This window comes from Vitis riparia, chromosome 8, assembly GCF_004353265.1.
Source record: "Vitis riparia cultivar Riparia Gloire de Montpellier isolate 1030 chromosome 8, EGFV_Vit.rip_1.0, whole genome shotgun sequence".
NCBI classification, from domain to species: Eukaryota; Viridiplantae; Streptophyta; class Magnoliopsida; order Vitales; family Vitaceae; genus Vitis; species Vitis riparia.
Window position 1 is genome coordinate 18,766,305 of NC_048438.1, and position 15,249 is coordinate 18,781,553.

The 15,249-nt window shown below is 32.2% G+C and overlaps 2 protein-coding genes across 3 annotated transcripts; one reads left to right on the forward strand and one right to left on the reverse strand.

Moving 5' to 3' along the window:
* Nucleotides 1–419: 419 nt before the first annotated feature.
* On the reverse strand, nucleotides 420–1,286 carry LOC117919545 (thaumatin-like protein 1). Its single transcript, XM_034836704.1, has 2 exons — nucleotides 1,196–1,286; nucleotides 420–1,100 (listed from the first exon to the last, which is right to left on the reverse strand). The coding sequence occupies exons 1-2, from the start codon at nucleotides 1,245–1,247 to the stop codon at nucleotides 424–426; spliced, it is 729 nt and encodes a 242-aa protein (XP_034692595.1). The 5' UTR covers nucleotides 1,248–1,286; the 3' UTR covers nucleotides 420–423.
* Nucleotides 1,287–10,604: 9,318 nt separating this feature from the next.
* LOC117919571 (H/ACA ribonucleoprotein complex subunit 3-like protein) lies at nucleotides 10,605–15,026 on the forward strand. 2 transcript variants are annotated; one of them, XM_034836750.1, is made up of 4 exons: nucleotides 10,605–10,709; nucleotides 13,179–13,250; nucleotides 14,096–14,138; nucleotides 14,638–15,026. In XM_034836750.1, exons 2-4 carry the CDS (start codon nucleotides 13,197–13,199, stop codon nucleotides 14,733–14,735), a joined length of 195 nt encoding a protein of 64 aa, XP_034692641.1. In that variant the 5' UTR covers nucleotides 10,605–10,709; nucleotides 13,179–13,196; the 3' UTR covers nucleotides 14,736–15,026. The 2 variants fall into 2 exon arrangements, with proteins under 2 accessions (XP_034692641.1, XP_034692640.1); XM_034836749.1 differs by having other exon boundaries at nucleotides 10,606–10,709; nucleotides 13,182–13,250.
* Nucleotides 15,027–15,249: the final 223 nt, after the last annotated feature.

A 15,249-nucleotide genomic window follows, 5' to 3' on the forward strand; every position in this document is an offset into this window, starting at 1 on the left:
CAAATTAAATGATTTCTTTTAATATTATAAGTAATTTTTTAGATTTTTATAATTGTTTTATAAATTTTACTAAATAACCATTTTGTTTTCAAATATATTTTTTCGCTTAAAAATATTCTATAGGATTACTGTCAAAGTTTAATAATAATTTTATAAAGTATTTTTATTATTTTTAACACTTAAAAAATTTTATAATTTAAATATTAAAAAGATAAAAAAAAATGTATTCTAAAATCAATACCATGCTCTCAACGTGGATTTAAAATTTAGAAGTTATAAAACCGCATTATGTGTTAATGTATATGAATTTAAGTAATTTGAAACACTAGAAATTAATAGAAGACCAGCACGAGAAGATATTTTATATCTACGGAAGAAGGCAAGTAATTATTTTTTGTGATAAGTGATCTGAGCTTGTACACGTCACGGACAGAACGTGATAAGGTAATTAGGCCCACCAAAGCAGGTAAAAGTGCTGGATTTGTCATCATAAGCATAACTATAAGCCTGGCTGCACTGACTCTTGAAGAACCGAGAATAGTCGGTGGGCAGGCAAGTCTCCGGCGTAGCATATTGGCCGGTGCAACAGTACTGTGGCTGATTAAAGACCAAACAAGCACTCTTACAACCAATCACACTCCCATCTGACCCCTTCATAGCCAGGTCCGACGGGCAAGCAGAGTTCACATTTGCCGGGCAACTTGTGGTATTGCAATCCCCAGACCCACCTTGTGGGGTCACTGAAAGCGGTAAGTTGAATCCGTCCACCAGACTCACGTCGTAAAAGTCTTGTCCGCCATTAGCTGCGATAGTTAGCTCTATTAGGGAGGCCGGTGGGATTGCACCGGCTCCGTTGCATGACACTTGATTAGAGGCACAGTCTGCGGTGGCGCAAGCAAATTTTCCGGTAGAGTCCGTGGAGCAAAGGGTTCTGGCCCAGAATCGACCGGACCATGGAGCGAGAACGTCAAGAGAAGATGAAGCTCCCGATGCTAACTCGAATCCCGTCGATGATAACTGCGAGCCGGCACCGGTTAAAGTTGCTGGCCAGACCGTGTACGGACACTGATTTTTGAAAGTGAACGTGGCTGAATGAACCCCTGAAAGAAAACAAGAATTTCCAGTAATAAATTAAAATGCATTGTTTGAAGATTCAACAATCAGAGATGAGACTGAATCATCAATAAAAACATACATACGAAAGAAACGGAAACCAGAGTCAAGAAGAGAAGAACTCGAGTTTCCATCACTTGATCTTAGTTCTGACAGCTAGCTTTTGCCTGGATGAAAGTGGATTGAGCGGCACTGATTGATATAGGCATACACCCATGCTTAAATAGAAAAATTACTCCTTCATTAATATGGAAAATTTTCAAGTAGACTTTTACCATCTAAACTGTTATATTTATATAAATATATATATTGTTGGTTAAAAATAAAGTGTAAGAAGAGTTACACTTTTGAAAAAATAACCTTTGAAAATAAAAGTGTAAGAAGGGTTACACTTTTAAAGTGTGAATTAAACACATGATTAAGTTTTGAAATGTTACAAAACTTGAAAGGTTAAGGAAGACAATGAGTCTTCTCATCTTTGTAACTTTACAAAACTTAAGAGGTATTTACACATATGATTAAGTTTTGAAATGTTACAAAACTTGAAAGGTTAAGGAAGACAATGAGTCTTCTCATCTTTGTAACTTTACAAAGCTTAAGAGGTTAAGTGTAAGAGAGTTACACATTTGAGATTAAATCATGTTTAATGTGTGAATTAAACATATGATTTAATTTTTGAATGTTACAAATATGAAGAGATTGAGGAAGACAATGGGTTTTTTCTCATCCTTGTAACCTTTTTTCAACCCTAAGAGTGCTATATATATGACTTTTCTTCTTTTGAAATCTTATGCAGAAAAGTGAAAAGGCTTGATCAATCCCAAGACTATTTCCATTAGTTCCCTAAAGATTTCTAGAGGTGGGAGGAAATAGAGTCTTTGGACAAAGTTCCAAGAACTTGTTTGAGCCTTTCTTGTGTTCTTCTTCTTGTTCTTCTTATTTTGTATCTTTGAGAGTTTCATTGTATCAAAGTGAGTGTGTGAGAGTGTTTCTTTTCTCCATTGTATCCAATTTTCGTCAACAATCAAAGACTCTATTCACAATGGAAGGAGAGACTATCAAGATTATGAACCAAGACCTTGTGAGGTTGGATCGTTTTGATGGTTCCAACTTCACTAGGTGGCAAGACAAGGTGAGATTCCTTCTCACAGCACTCAAGATTTTCTACATCCTTGATCCTACCTTGGCACCGTTACCGGAACCAAAGGAAAATGACACACCTCAAGTGGTGGCGGCAAGGAAGAAGAGGGAGGAGGATGAGCTCATATGTAGGGGTCATATTTTGAACGCCTTATCCGATAGGCTATATGATCTCTACACCAACACCAATTCCGCGAGGGAGATTTGGGAGGCTCTTGAAAACAAGTACAAAGCCGAGGAAGAAGGTACCAAAAAGTTTCTTATTTCTCAATACATAGATTTCAAATTTTTTGATGAAAAGCCTCTCTTACCACAAATTCATGAGTTGCAAGTAATTGTGAATAAGTTGAAAGTTCTCAAAATTGAACTTCCGGAGGCCTTCCAAGTTGGTGCTATTGTGGCTAAATTACCATCAAGTTGGAAAGGTTACCGGAAGAGGATTCTCCACAAGAGCGAAGATTACTCCTTGGAGGAGATTCAAAAACATCTTCGCATTGAGGAAGAATCGAGATCAAGAGACAAAATGGTGGAAGAGTCCAATGGTGGGACTAACAAAGCCAATGCGATTTCAAAGGCCAATCATCCTAGAGGTAAAAATAACAACGTCAAAAGGAATTCCGGAAATTATATGAGCCCCAAGAAAAATCAAGAGCAATTTAAGGGCAAGAAAGGTCCTTGTTTTGTGTGTGGAAAACCCGGGCATTATGCTAGGGAGTGTAGGTTCCGAAAGGACCAAAAAGGGGCTGTGGTGAATGCAATTGATGAGGAGATCATTGCAACACTAAGCGAAGTGTGCGTTGTCCAAGGAAAGGTGCAAGGATGGTGGTATGATACTTGTGCCACAATTCATGTTACCTATGACAAATCTCTTTTCAAGACCTTTGAAGATGCAAAGGGAGATCAAGAGGTTCAAATGGGCAATGAAGGAAGATCCAAGGTGTTTGGCAAGGGCACTATTGAAGTTGTTTTTACCTCCGGCAAAAAGGTTACCCTTACAAATGTATTGTATGTCCCCGATATGAATAAAAATTTGGTTAGTGGGGATTTGCTTGGCAAACCGGGTATCAAAGCGGTGTTTGAATCCGGTAAGCTAATTTTATCCAAATCGGGGAACTTTGTGGGAAAGGGGTATTCTTGTGATGGGATGATCAAACTTTGTACCAATGACAATACCTATAAAATGGCTTCTACTTCCGCTTATATGTGTGATTCAAATTCTTTACTTTTGTGGCATAATAGGCTTGCACATGTTGGTTTAAGCACTATTAAAAGGATTGTGAAATGTGGTTTGATTGCTTGTGATACCAAGAAATTTGAAAAGTGTGAAATATGTGTTAAATCAAAGATGATTAAAAAGCCTTTTCATAGTGTTGAGAGATCATCTAATTTGCTTGATTTAATACATAGTGATCTTTGTGAACTTAATGGCATGTTAACAAGAGGTGGAAATAGGTATTTTCTTACATTCATAGATGATTGTTCTAGATTTACCTATGTGTTTTTGTTGAAAAACAAAAGTGAAACTTTCAATGCCTTTAAAGTTTACAAAGCCGAAGTTGAAAATCAACTAGGAAAAAATATTAAGGTGCTTAGAAGTGATAGAGGTGGTGAATATTTCTCTAGTGAATTCAATTCTTTTTGTGAAGAATATGGCATAATACATGAGTGCACCGCACCCTATACACCTCAACACAATGGCATAGCGGAGAGAAAGAATAGAACATTCTTGGAAATGGTGAATGCTATGTTATTGCATGCTAAATTGAATTTCAATTTGTGGGGTGAAGCTTTATTGACTGCTTGCCATATTTTGAATAGAATTCCTATGAAGAAAAATGAGATATCTCCATATGAGTTATGGAAAGGAAGGAAGCCTAATATAGGTTACTTCAAAGTGTGGGGGTGTCTTGCTTATTGCAAGAAAACGGATCCAAATAAAACAAAATTGGGTCCAAGAGCCATTAAGTGTGCATTTGTAGGCTATGCCTCAAATAGCAAAGCTTATAGGCTATTAGACTTGGAGTCTAATGTGATAATTGAATCAAGAGAAGTAGAGTTCTTGAGAATTTGTTGAGTGATAGCAATTCTCAAGTGCCTACTAGTGTTGGAGAGTCTCAAGAGGAGACACCTTCAAAGGTTGTTGAGCAACCCATTGTGCCTCGGAAAAGCCAAAGAGCTAGAAAAGAGAAAGTGTTGGGATCGGATGAGATTGATTCTCAAAGAATTTCCTTTTACTTAGTAGAAGGAAATAGAGAAGATATTATAAGAAAAATTCCTATAGTACTTCAAATAGAGGAGGATCCCAAAACATACAAAGAAGCTATGGCTTCTAGAGATGTTGCTTTTTGGAAAGAGGCCATCAATGATGAAATGGATTCAATTATGTCCAACCAAACATGGGAATTGGTAGACCTTCCACCAGGATCTAAACCAATAGGGTGCAAGTGGGTATTTCGAAGGAAATATCACACTGATGGTATGATTCAAACCTTTAAGGCTAGATTAGTAGCTAAGGGGTTTAAACAAAGAGAAGGTATTGATTATTTTGATACCTATGCGCCGGTGGCTAGAACAACATCGATTAGGATATTGTTTGCTTTGGCATCAATTCATAATCTATTTGTTCATCAAATGGATGTCAAAACGGCATTCTTGAATGGGAATCTCAATGAGGAGGTCTACATGGAACAACCGGAAGGTTTTGTTCTACTAGGGAATGAAAACAAAGTGTGTAAGCTTGTCAAATCATTATATGGTTTAAAACAAGCTCCCAAACAATGGCACGAAAAATTTGATCATGCTATTCTTTCGGATGGATTTAGACACAACAATGCGGACAAGTGCTTATATTCTAAGACTTGTGATGACTATATGGTCATAGTGTGTCTATATGTGGATGACATGTTAATCTTGAGTGATGACATGAAAGGAATAATAGAAACGAAAAGGTTTCTATCCTCAACCTTCAAGATGAAAGATCTTGGAGAAGTTGATACTATATTGGGTATCAAAGTGAAAAGAAATAGTGTGGGTTATGCTTTGAACCAAACCCACTATATTGAGAAAGTAGTTAGCAAATTTAGTCATCTCAAGATTAAAAATGCTAATACTCCATTTGATTCAAGTATAAAACTTGAAAAGAATGATGGTAGATCGGTGGCTCAACTTGAGTATGCAAGTGCAATTGGAAGTCTTATGTATGCTGCTCAGTGTACTAGGGCTGACATTTCATTTGCAGTTAGTAAACTAAGTAGGTTTACTAGCAATCCAAGCGTGGAACATTGGAAAGCTATTGGTAGAGTTCTTGGTTACCTAAAGAATACCAAAGAACTAAGCCTCCAATATTCAAAGTTTCCTGCTATACTTGAAGGGTATTCAGATGCAAGCTGGATATCGAGTGTGGGAGATAATTTATCTACCACAGGTTGGGTTTTTACACTTGGTGGTGGGGCTGTCTCTTGGGGATCCAAGAAACAGACTTGTATATCACACTCAACCATGGAGGCAGAGTTTATAGCTCTAGCTGCAACTGGAAAAGAAGCTGAGTGGCTTAGGGATCTCATGATGGACATCCCTTTTACTGCAAATAATGTGTCAACAGTGTCGATACATTGTGACAGTCAAGCCACTCTAGCTCGTGCGTACAGTGGAGTGTACAATGGGAAGTCTAGACATATAAGCATTAGACATGATTATGTGAGACAATTGATTCAAAATGGAATCATCTCAATCTCATTTGTGAGGTCAAGTGGAAACTTGGCGGATCCTTTTACTAAACCTCTTACAAGAGATTTAGTAAGGATAACATCTAGAGGGATGGGACTAAAACTCCTTAAATAAAACTCACCAATGATGGTAACCCAACTTAATACTAAGAAATGACTAGTCTTAAGTTCAATGGGTAAAAACAAGTCATTGATAAGTGGGTTGTGGCAGCATTAGAACATGTGAGTTCCATCCGTGATGATTAATGCTGGTTGTTACCGTTGGAGGGTTAAGCTTAAAGCTTTTAATGAAATTCAGTCTATGTGTGACAAGCATCTTAAAGGTAACAAGGATGCTGGAAGAATTTCACCTATGTGAACTTAGGGGTGGTGCCGCCTCTCATGAGAGTTAGAGTTTCTTTCAAGAAAGTTCATGAATGGATTGAGCACATGGCCATAAAAGTGCTAAGCAAGAAAATAATGGGCACTCGTGTGGTTAGTGGAAGTGTGTGTGTTGTTACCGGTTTCGTTACAAGGAATAACTGGTTCAATGCTACAAGCAACCTGGGATTTCAACGGAGCTTTGTGACAATTACACTAAGGTAAAATTCAAATCGAAAGATATTTTATTTTATGCATTTTCACTGTTAAGGTTATAAGGGTTGATGTTTATTTTTAACCAAGTGGGGGATTGTTATATTTATATAAATATATATATTGTTGGTTAAAAATAAAGTGTAAGAAGAGTTACACTTTTGAAAAAATAACCTTTGAAAATAAAAGTGTAAGAAGGGTTACACTTTTAAAGTGTGAATTAAACACATGATTAAGTTTTGAAATGTTACAAAACTTGAAAGGTTAAGGAAGACAATGAGTCTTCTCATCTTTGTAACTTTACAAAACTTAAGAGGTATTTACACATATGATTAAGTTTTGAAATGTTACAAAACTTGAAAGGTTAAGGAAGACAATGAGTCTTCTCATCTTTGTAACTTTACAAAGCTTAAGAGGTTAAGTGTAAGAGAGTTACACATTTGAGATTAAATCATGTTTAATGTGTGAATTAAACATATGATTTAATTTTTGAATGTTACAAATATGAAGAGATTGAGGAAGACAATGGGTTTTTTCTCATCCTTGTAACCTTTTTTCAACCCTAAGAGTGCTATATATATGACTTTTCTTCTTTTGAAATCTTATGCAGAAAAGTGAAAAGGCTTGATCAATCCCAAGACTATTTCCATTAGTTCCCTAAAGATTTCTAGAGGTGGGAGGAAATAGAGTCTTTGGACAAAGTTCCAAGAACTTGTTTGAGCCTTTCTTGTGTTCTTCTTCTTGTTCTTCTTATTTTGTATCTTTGAGAGTTTCATTGTATCAAAGTGAGTGTGTGAGAGTGTTTCTTTTCTCCATTGTATCCAATTTTCGTCAACATAAACAACCACAAAACCAGGACTTCTTTCTCACTGAGTCTAAATTAACTTTATTGAATTTCATGATTAATATATATATATATATATATATATATATATATATATATTGAGAGAGAAGAAAAATTCAATAAAATTTCATTTAGCCTTAACTAAAAAATTTTGCTTCTATGTCCAATATTTAGGAGGGTTTGTTTGGTAATTATATTCAATAATAATTTTTTGTTTTTTACAAAAAAAAAAAAAAAAAAAAACATTTGACAATCAAAATTTGTTTTTTAGTTTTTTGTTTTCTATTAAAAATATAAAATTTGGTGTTTTCAAATAATTTTTTTAACTGTTTTTTTTTATTATTTTCGCTTGTTTTACGAGAGTTATTTTAAAAAATAATTATAAATATGTAAAATAATTAAAAATAAAACACTAACATTTAAAAATATTAAAAACATTTTAAGTTTTCAAACAAATTTTTGTTTTACAAAACATCATATAACAATTTTCAAAAATTATTCTTAAAAACTATTTTTTAAAATTTAAAAATAGTTACCAAATAAATCTTTATTTTTTTTGCCTTTATAAAAAAAAACTTGGAGATATAAACCATTAATGTTTTTTTATTTAAAATAGCAAGGAAAAAAAACTTTCTCTTTTTATGCTTAATGAATTTAGAACGTGAAGATTGACTTTTTAATCACGTATATTAAAAAGATAAATACTAAATTATAAAGAAGGAAACCGAATACACATAATTGTAAAGCTTATTTTATAATTATTTTCAAATGAAAAAACTGAGAGAAATAAAATTTTCACCTTTAATGCCTATTCAATTATGTCGTAATAATTTTTTATCCTATAATTGAATTTTTATTTATCAATTAAAAATGAAGGTTTAAGTAGAAGAATATATAAAATTGACTCTAGGTATATATGAAGACTATACTATAAAAAAAATATTCAGATGAGATAACTCTTCATCCATGCATTAAATACAGGCTCTTTTTGGTACGAGAGAATAAGGAGTAATAATTAATATTTTATTTTCATTCATGTTTCCTTTTGAATATAAATGAATTTGGTAATTCAAATTATCGTGTTTTGATGCACAAGTAAAATGGAAATAAAAACAATAATGGAAAAAAATAGAAATTGTCTATAATGTTTACTATGTTTAAAATAATTTTATATTTTTATTTATTTTTAAATATCACATCATATATAGTTTAAAATAACTTTTTATTCTCATTTTTAAAAATCCTTTAGAGTTTTTTTTTACTAAATATTAAAAAACATATTTGTGTGTGTGATTTAATGATTTTTTAAAAATTTATACCATTATTTCCTTGGTTTTTATAAACAATTTTTAAAAAACAAAGTGAAATAAAAATTGTTCTTCCCATTATATATAAATAAAAATTGTTCTTTCCAATATATATATATATATATATATATATATATATATATATATATATATATATATATATATATATATATTGACTATAAAAAATAATAGAAATAAGAAATGCTTTAAATTCTTTAATAAATCTTATGTTTTTTTAATAATAATTTGAAATTCAAAAAATGGACTAATTAATTATAGATTAAATAAAATAATATAGAATTTCAACTTCTAATAATAAATGTATGCATATAAGGAAAATTTGGGCTTATTTATACCTTAAAATTTTAATTTTTGTTTGTTGTTATATTCATTTAAAATAAAATGGTATTAATAGTTATTAATTTTGAATAATTATTATTTATTTTTAATAAAATAAACACAATTAATGTTAATATCTATGTATTTTATAATATTTATAAAAAAAATATAATTTTTGGTTTTATTTATTATAAATATTCATATTTTATTTTAAATTATTTATAATTAAAAATTATTTTTATTTTTATTAAGATGTAATTTAAATTTAGTTTACATTATATAAATTGAATTTACAATTTACGTTTTTCATAAAATCAAAATAAAAATTTATTTTTAAAAACAACTTATTTGAAAACATCTTTAGTTTTTTAATTTTTGAAAAATAATTTGCATTAAGGAATCAAAATACCTCATAATTACAATGAATTAAAATCTCACTTATGGATGAAATTTCATTTTTATTTGAATCACTTTTAATTTCATTTTCATCATCATTTAAGTCATCCGAACATAAAAATTAATGAGAAAATGAATCAGATATTCATCCCCACTTCTCATTTCTACTTACCAAATAAGTGAGCGATTAGAACAAATTTTATTGTTATGACAATTTTAATAATGCGACAACCATAACTATTTTCTTATTAAATATAAATTATTGGATGAATTTTGAACTAAATTTTAATTAAAATAGTTTATTAATAAGGTATTTGAATGAATAAGTTAGAATTACTTATCTAGGTTTATATCTACATTATTTATGTAATTAAAGTGTACGATTGCATATTTTTCTCTCCCAAAGTCAACATTTAAAAAAAAAATCATTTGGTTAAAATTGATGAAATAATCACCGTATTTATAAATTTAACCTCATTAATGTTTTTATTTAAAAAATAACTCATTTTTTTTTTTTATATAGATACCCTTAACTATTTCAAGTATTTATATATAGGTTTAAAAAAAATATATATATATTTTATAAAAATAAAAGTGAGAATACTTTTGTCAAAATATAATCAAAAAATGATGAAGGGTTAAGACTTTTAAAATTAGATTTTTAATGACCATTTTAATTAAATAACAATAAAAAAAATTAATTATAAGAATCTATATTAAAATTTCATACCATATAGTTATTATTTTAATTATAATAAATATATTTTTTTGTGGTCCATTCTATCATAAGAACCTTTCTTATATGTGAAGTAAAATTGAATATATTGACCCTTGGAAATCAACTAATATAAAATTGACATAATATCAATCTGAATCATTTTGAGGCGCACTTAATTAATTTGATTATAAAATTTAAATATTAATGAATATAAGTTATAAAAACTGAAAAAATTAAATTATTTATTAGATTTTTGAATCCGAAATTAAATTAAACGTAATTAAATTAATTGTGGATTGGAATCTTTAAAGTGATGGGCTGAACTTGAGAGAGTTTCCTTTGGGACTAAATTATCGGGCCCACACACATCTCAACAGTCCACAAATTGGGCTGGCTAAGGCCCAGCCCACTTACCTGACCAAACTCATGTTGTACACGCTTTTAGGGTTTGTTGCTAAGGAGAAGAAGCCTCCATCTCTTTTTACTCGAAAGCACTCAATCATTCCTTCTCCAGAATTTGCGTTTCGATCGATCCCTGAGTTGAAGCCTTCAAGGTACAGTTCCAATCTCTATTACCAATTTGTTCAATGGAGTTCTAGATCAGAAAATAACGAGAAAACGAAAGAGAAGTTTGAATACTAAAATTTTCACCATCTAGGGTTTGAGATAGTAATCAAAATGTGGTTTTCTTTTAGTGTTATTTATTTTATTGGCAACTCAAACAGAGTGTCGGATTTCACTCTCAGTCTTTACATGTTGGGATGTTTTGAATTCTAGGGTTTCTCTTTAAACAGTTGTGGAACTGTTGCCAGTTTGGATTAGAGCTCACAATGAAATTTTTGTTAGATTAATGGTTTTTGCTATTCGGGAATGTTTTCTTTGTATAAAAACAGAGTTAGCTTAGATATTGGGAATATATGAAAAAAGTAATTAAAAATTTGGATTGGGGGGGTACCAACCATTCCCCTCATGATGCTAAAACCATTTTTTGAGTTGTGTAAATAACACCCGTTGAAATTTGATTCAATTATAAAGATGTGAAGGACATGTGTGTACACCAAGGGTATCAAGGGAGTTACATCCTTTCTTGCTACCCTTGTCATCATACATAAGATGAAGGACCATGGAGGGAAAGACATCTTTTAGCTTCTCCTACAGTATACAATTCAATAAATAAGGGCAACAATTAAGTTAGTTCTAAAAAATGATTTTACAAACTCTGTTAGGAAAAATTTATTTATTGTAATTTTCGATTATAGAAAATCTTACTCTTATATTTATACTTTTCTGATTACATTTGTAAAGTATTTTCCAATAATGATTTCCCTTTAACCGAATCTAGAAATATTTTAGAGAAACAAAAGTTTTTGTTATTAAATTGGACAGCATATTGTTGTATTTGAGTAGAATTTTAAGTAAATTTTGGAATAGAAAGGAAGGGTTTTGCTAGAAAGAGAAGGGACATAAAAATGTTGATTAGTAGAGAATAAAGTGGTGCGCATTTTTGACAATAGAAACCCTAGCTGCTTAACTGTCTCTTTTATTATTATTTTGTCACCTCTCCAAACCTGAATCTTCAATCAATTTCTATTTTGTGGAAAGCAAGACTTGCCCTTTTTATTTATTTATTTATTTCTGTTTGGCTCCTGAGGAATCGGAGGAAAGGAGAAAGTAACTGACAATTTCAGTCATTTGATTTCAGTCGCCTTTTTTTTTTGTCTTGTTTTCATGTCCTTGCCTTTTTTCTCAGCAACCAAATGGAAGATAACTTTTTTCCATCTTTATTTGAAATAATTTTAATAAGGGGATGCTGTCCTAGTTTGTGTTTTTTCATCTGGTTGCTCAGAAGACAGTGGAAATGTGAAGAAAGTGAAAATTGTGAATCTTTATGCATTCTCAATGCCTTTGTGTTGTTGCTGAGGACTCAAAACTTGGGAGCACATTGTGATTTTTAACTCTTGTAGCTCATTTTTGCTTTATAGGTTATATGTTTTTACAGTTTTCCACAGAATCCATAAGTTTCAATTGAAAGTAATTCCCAAGAGAATTTTCTGCTAGACTTTGTTATCTCCATGGAAATTTTATCTTCTCATATATTCCTAATGCAAAGAAAATTTATCTATTTTTTTGGGGAAAATTCTTTTTCAACACAACAAACTTAATCACTTGTAAAACTCAATAGAGTGAATGAGTTAATGATGCAGCAATGCGAAACTCAGATTTTGAGTTGACAATTTTGGTTGGGAGTTCTCAGTGTTTGCTATCCCTATGGTACTTCATTATGTCTAGATTTGAATATGAGGTCAGTATTGGTGATATTGAACCTGTACTGTGTTATGATATGTGACATTTCAAAGAAAAAAATAATCCTTTTTTTTCTCTTTGGTAACACCTTATGGAATATTTGTCCCAGTGAATAAAACCAAAATGATTCCCCACTTGTTGAAAAATGTATTCACGTTACTCCTTTAATTTTGAAAGGAGTTGAATCTATTGGATTAGAAATGGACTGACGAGTGACAAGTCAGAATTTCTTTTGGTAATTGCATGAGATGATCTGAGTTGCCGACTAAAGGCAAATATCTTGCATCACAATGCATCATGAGACATATTCATATGGTTACTAACTGTATTGTATTAGGTAGTTTAGCTAATGAAACCCAGGATTTGTGCCAAACAAACTGTTATATGCATACTAGATACTTGATTGGCTGAGGCACTATTGGTAATCTCATGACCACCTTGTACTTAGTTACCAAAGATGTTGGATTTTGGTTATTTTATGATTTGTTTTTCATGATTATACTTGTTTTCAAAAAAATGAAGGAAATGTTTTTGTCATATAGCATGATATCTGATTTATTCCTTCCATTTTGTGTTCTTATTTCACACGAATTATTCTGTGTAATGATTGTAAGTGATCTTGAGTCCAGGTTTTTCTTTTTTCCCTCCTTTGAGATTTATTAAACCTTTCATCATAAAAATTATTCTGTTAGAGATATCTGATTTGGCTCTGGTTTCAGCAGGTGAATTGATCCAAAATGTATCTTCAGTTTTACATTAATGAGAATGGCGATAAAGTTTACACTACTAAGGTATGCTAATTGAGGTTTTTGTTTTTCATCTTTTTCACTGGATGTTCTAACTTATGCTTATAAACCTGAAATGCATGCTCATATTAGATGAAATGAGGTTTGGATTTAATTGGGTGTTGGTGTCTACTAGTGGAATCTGACCTGTCCCAATTTTCTTCTCAGCTCCAAGACTGTATATAGATTTAATAACTTTAGATGGTAGACCCATTGACACTCCTATTTCTATCATAAAAAGTCATTTCCCTGTCTGTGTGGTTCCTAGGAGAAGTGTTGATGAGGAAGTGATCACCTAGGTTTCTTCTTTGTTCTCCATCTCCTACTTTTCTTTTAAATCCCTGTACTGTTGCACTTTAGTGTTCTTTTTCTGCTTTTTTAATAGGTCCTGTGAGCTTTCCATTCTTTCTCCCTCTAACGCAAGCTTCTGTTTACCGTCCTGATCTATTTTCTACCTTCATGCTTTTTCCAAACACCCTAAAGATGATAATTTTGTTGCGGTCCAGTTCAGTAGCAACCTGTTTACTTAATTTGGGGCAGTGCACCATTAATTCCCCCTCAAACACTGAAACAGATGTTGACATACTCGTCTAATAGTTGACGTTGTTTTCATTAATGTATTTGGTTTGTGAGAGAGCATTATCCATGTGGCATGGCAACCTCTGAGCTAGATTCTGATTGTGTGCATATCCTTGATGCTTTTGCAAACATGTCTTATTTGTTTGGCATGGAATTGCAGATATTTTTTCTATGGTCCGACTTCTCATTGTCCTAACATGATACTGTCCATGCTAGTATATTTTTCTCCATATACTTCTGCTCATTTACCTTCGTGCATCTGTGGCATGCAGAAAGAATCACCACTTGGAGTGAACACACAATCTGCTCATCCAGGTAAACTTAAAATTTTTCGCAAGGGTAATTACCCTTTTATTGTCCATCCTAATTTCCAGTTTACTTGGGTTTTTGAATTACTGCTGGTAAGTTTAGCATGGGATAATGGATGTTGGACTCCATCTTTAGCTAGTTGAAGTAGCCCTCATATCAAGTTTTGGGTTGTAAGTAATGGTAACAACACATCGAAAAAACAAAGGAAAAAGGTAAAGATGTTGAATGCTCTACTCTATTTACTGATACCAGAATGAACAAGAAGAGAAGGTGCTAATGATTATTCTGGATTCATTTTTATGCTTAATTGCATTACTGCTATCAGTCCGTGCTCCATGACCCATCGACTTATTTTCTCTGAGTTTCTTGCATTTTGTCACTTGATTTGGTGTGATTATTATAGTTTCCATCATCAGCTGAATTATTGTCACCAATCATTTGATTGCTGGGATTTGCTATGACACTCATCTGTCTTTGTCATCCATTTCCTTTGCCTTTAATGCAGCTCGCTTCTCCCCTGATGATAAATATTCACGGCAAAGGGTTCTTTTGAAGAAGCGCTTTGGATTGTTGCCCACCCAAAGTCCACCCCCAAAGTACTAAATATTTCACTGTCTTCTTGATGTTGATTCGGGGCTTACCTTTGCTTACATGGAAGAATGCGGAGAAGTATTTTGGGTTTTGGTAGCTATTCATCTTAATTGTTCACTAGCAGGATGGCAACTGATGCCGGATCACTGAATTGGACGGAAAATGAGATGTCTTGAATGCATCTTTTTAGACCCTAGAATGTTTTGTTGCATTTGTACACTTTCTTATTTTTCATTTTTGTCTTGCATGAAAGCATTCTGATTTTTTCTTGTGTGTTTTTAAGATGTCTCGTTTTGCTTATAAGTATATTGAATATATCTGTGAATTGAGGAGAAGATAGGGTCAAAATGTCTGCGGCCGAGACCATGAACCTTGGCTTAGATCCCGACTAATACTTGGCTTCGAATTAAGAAAAATGAACGTCTTGTTTACTTCTGGCAGGGTTTCTATTTTTTTAGTGGAAGTGTTTTTCAGAAACAATGCCAAACGTGGAATTGCAATTCAAGGACAAGGTAATTTAATAACA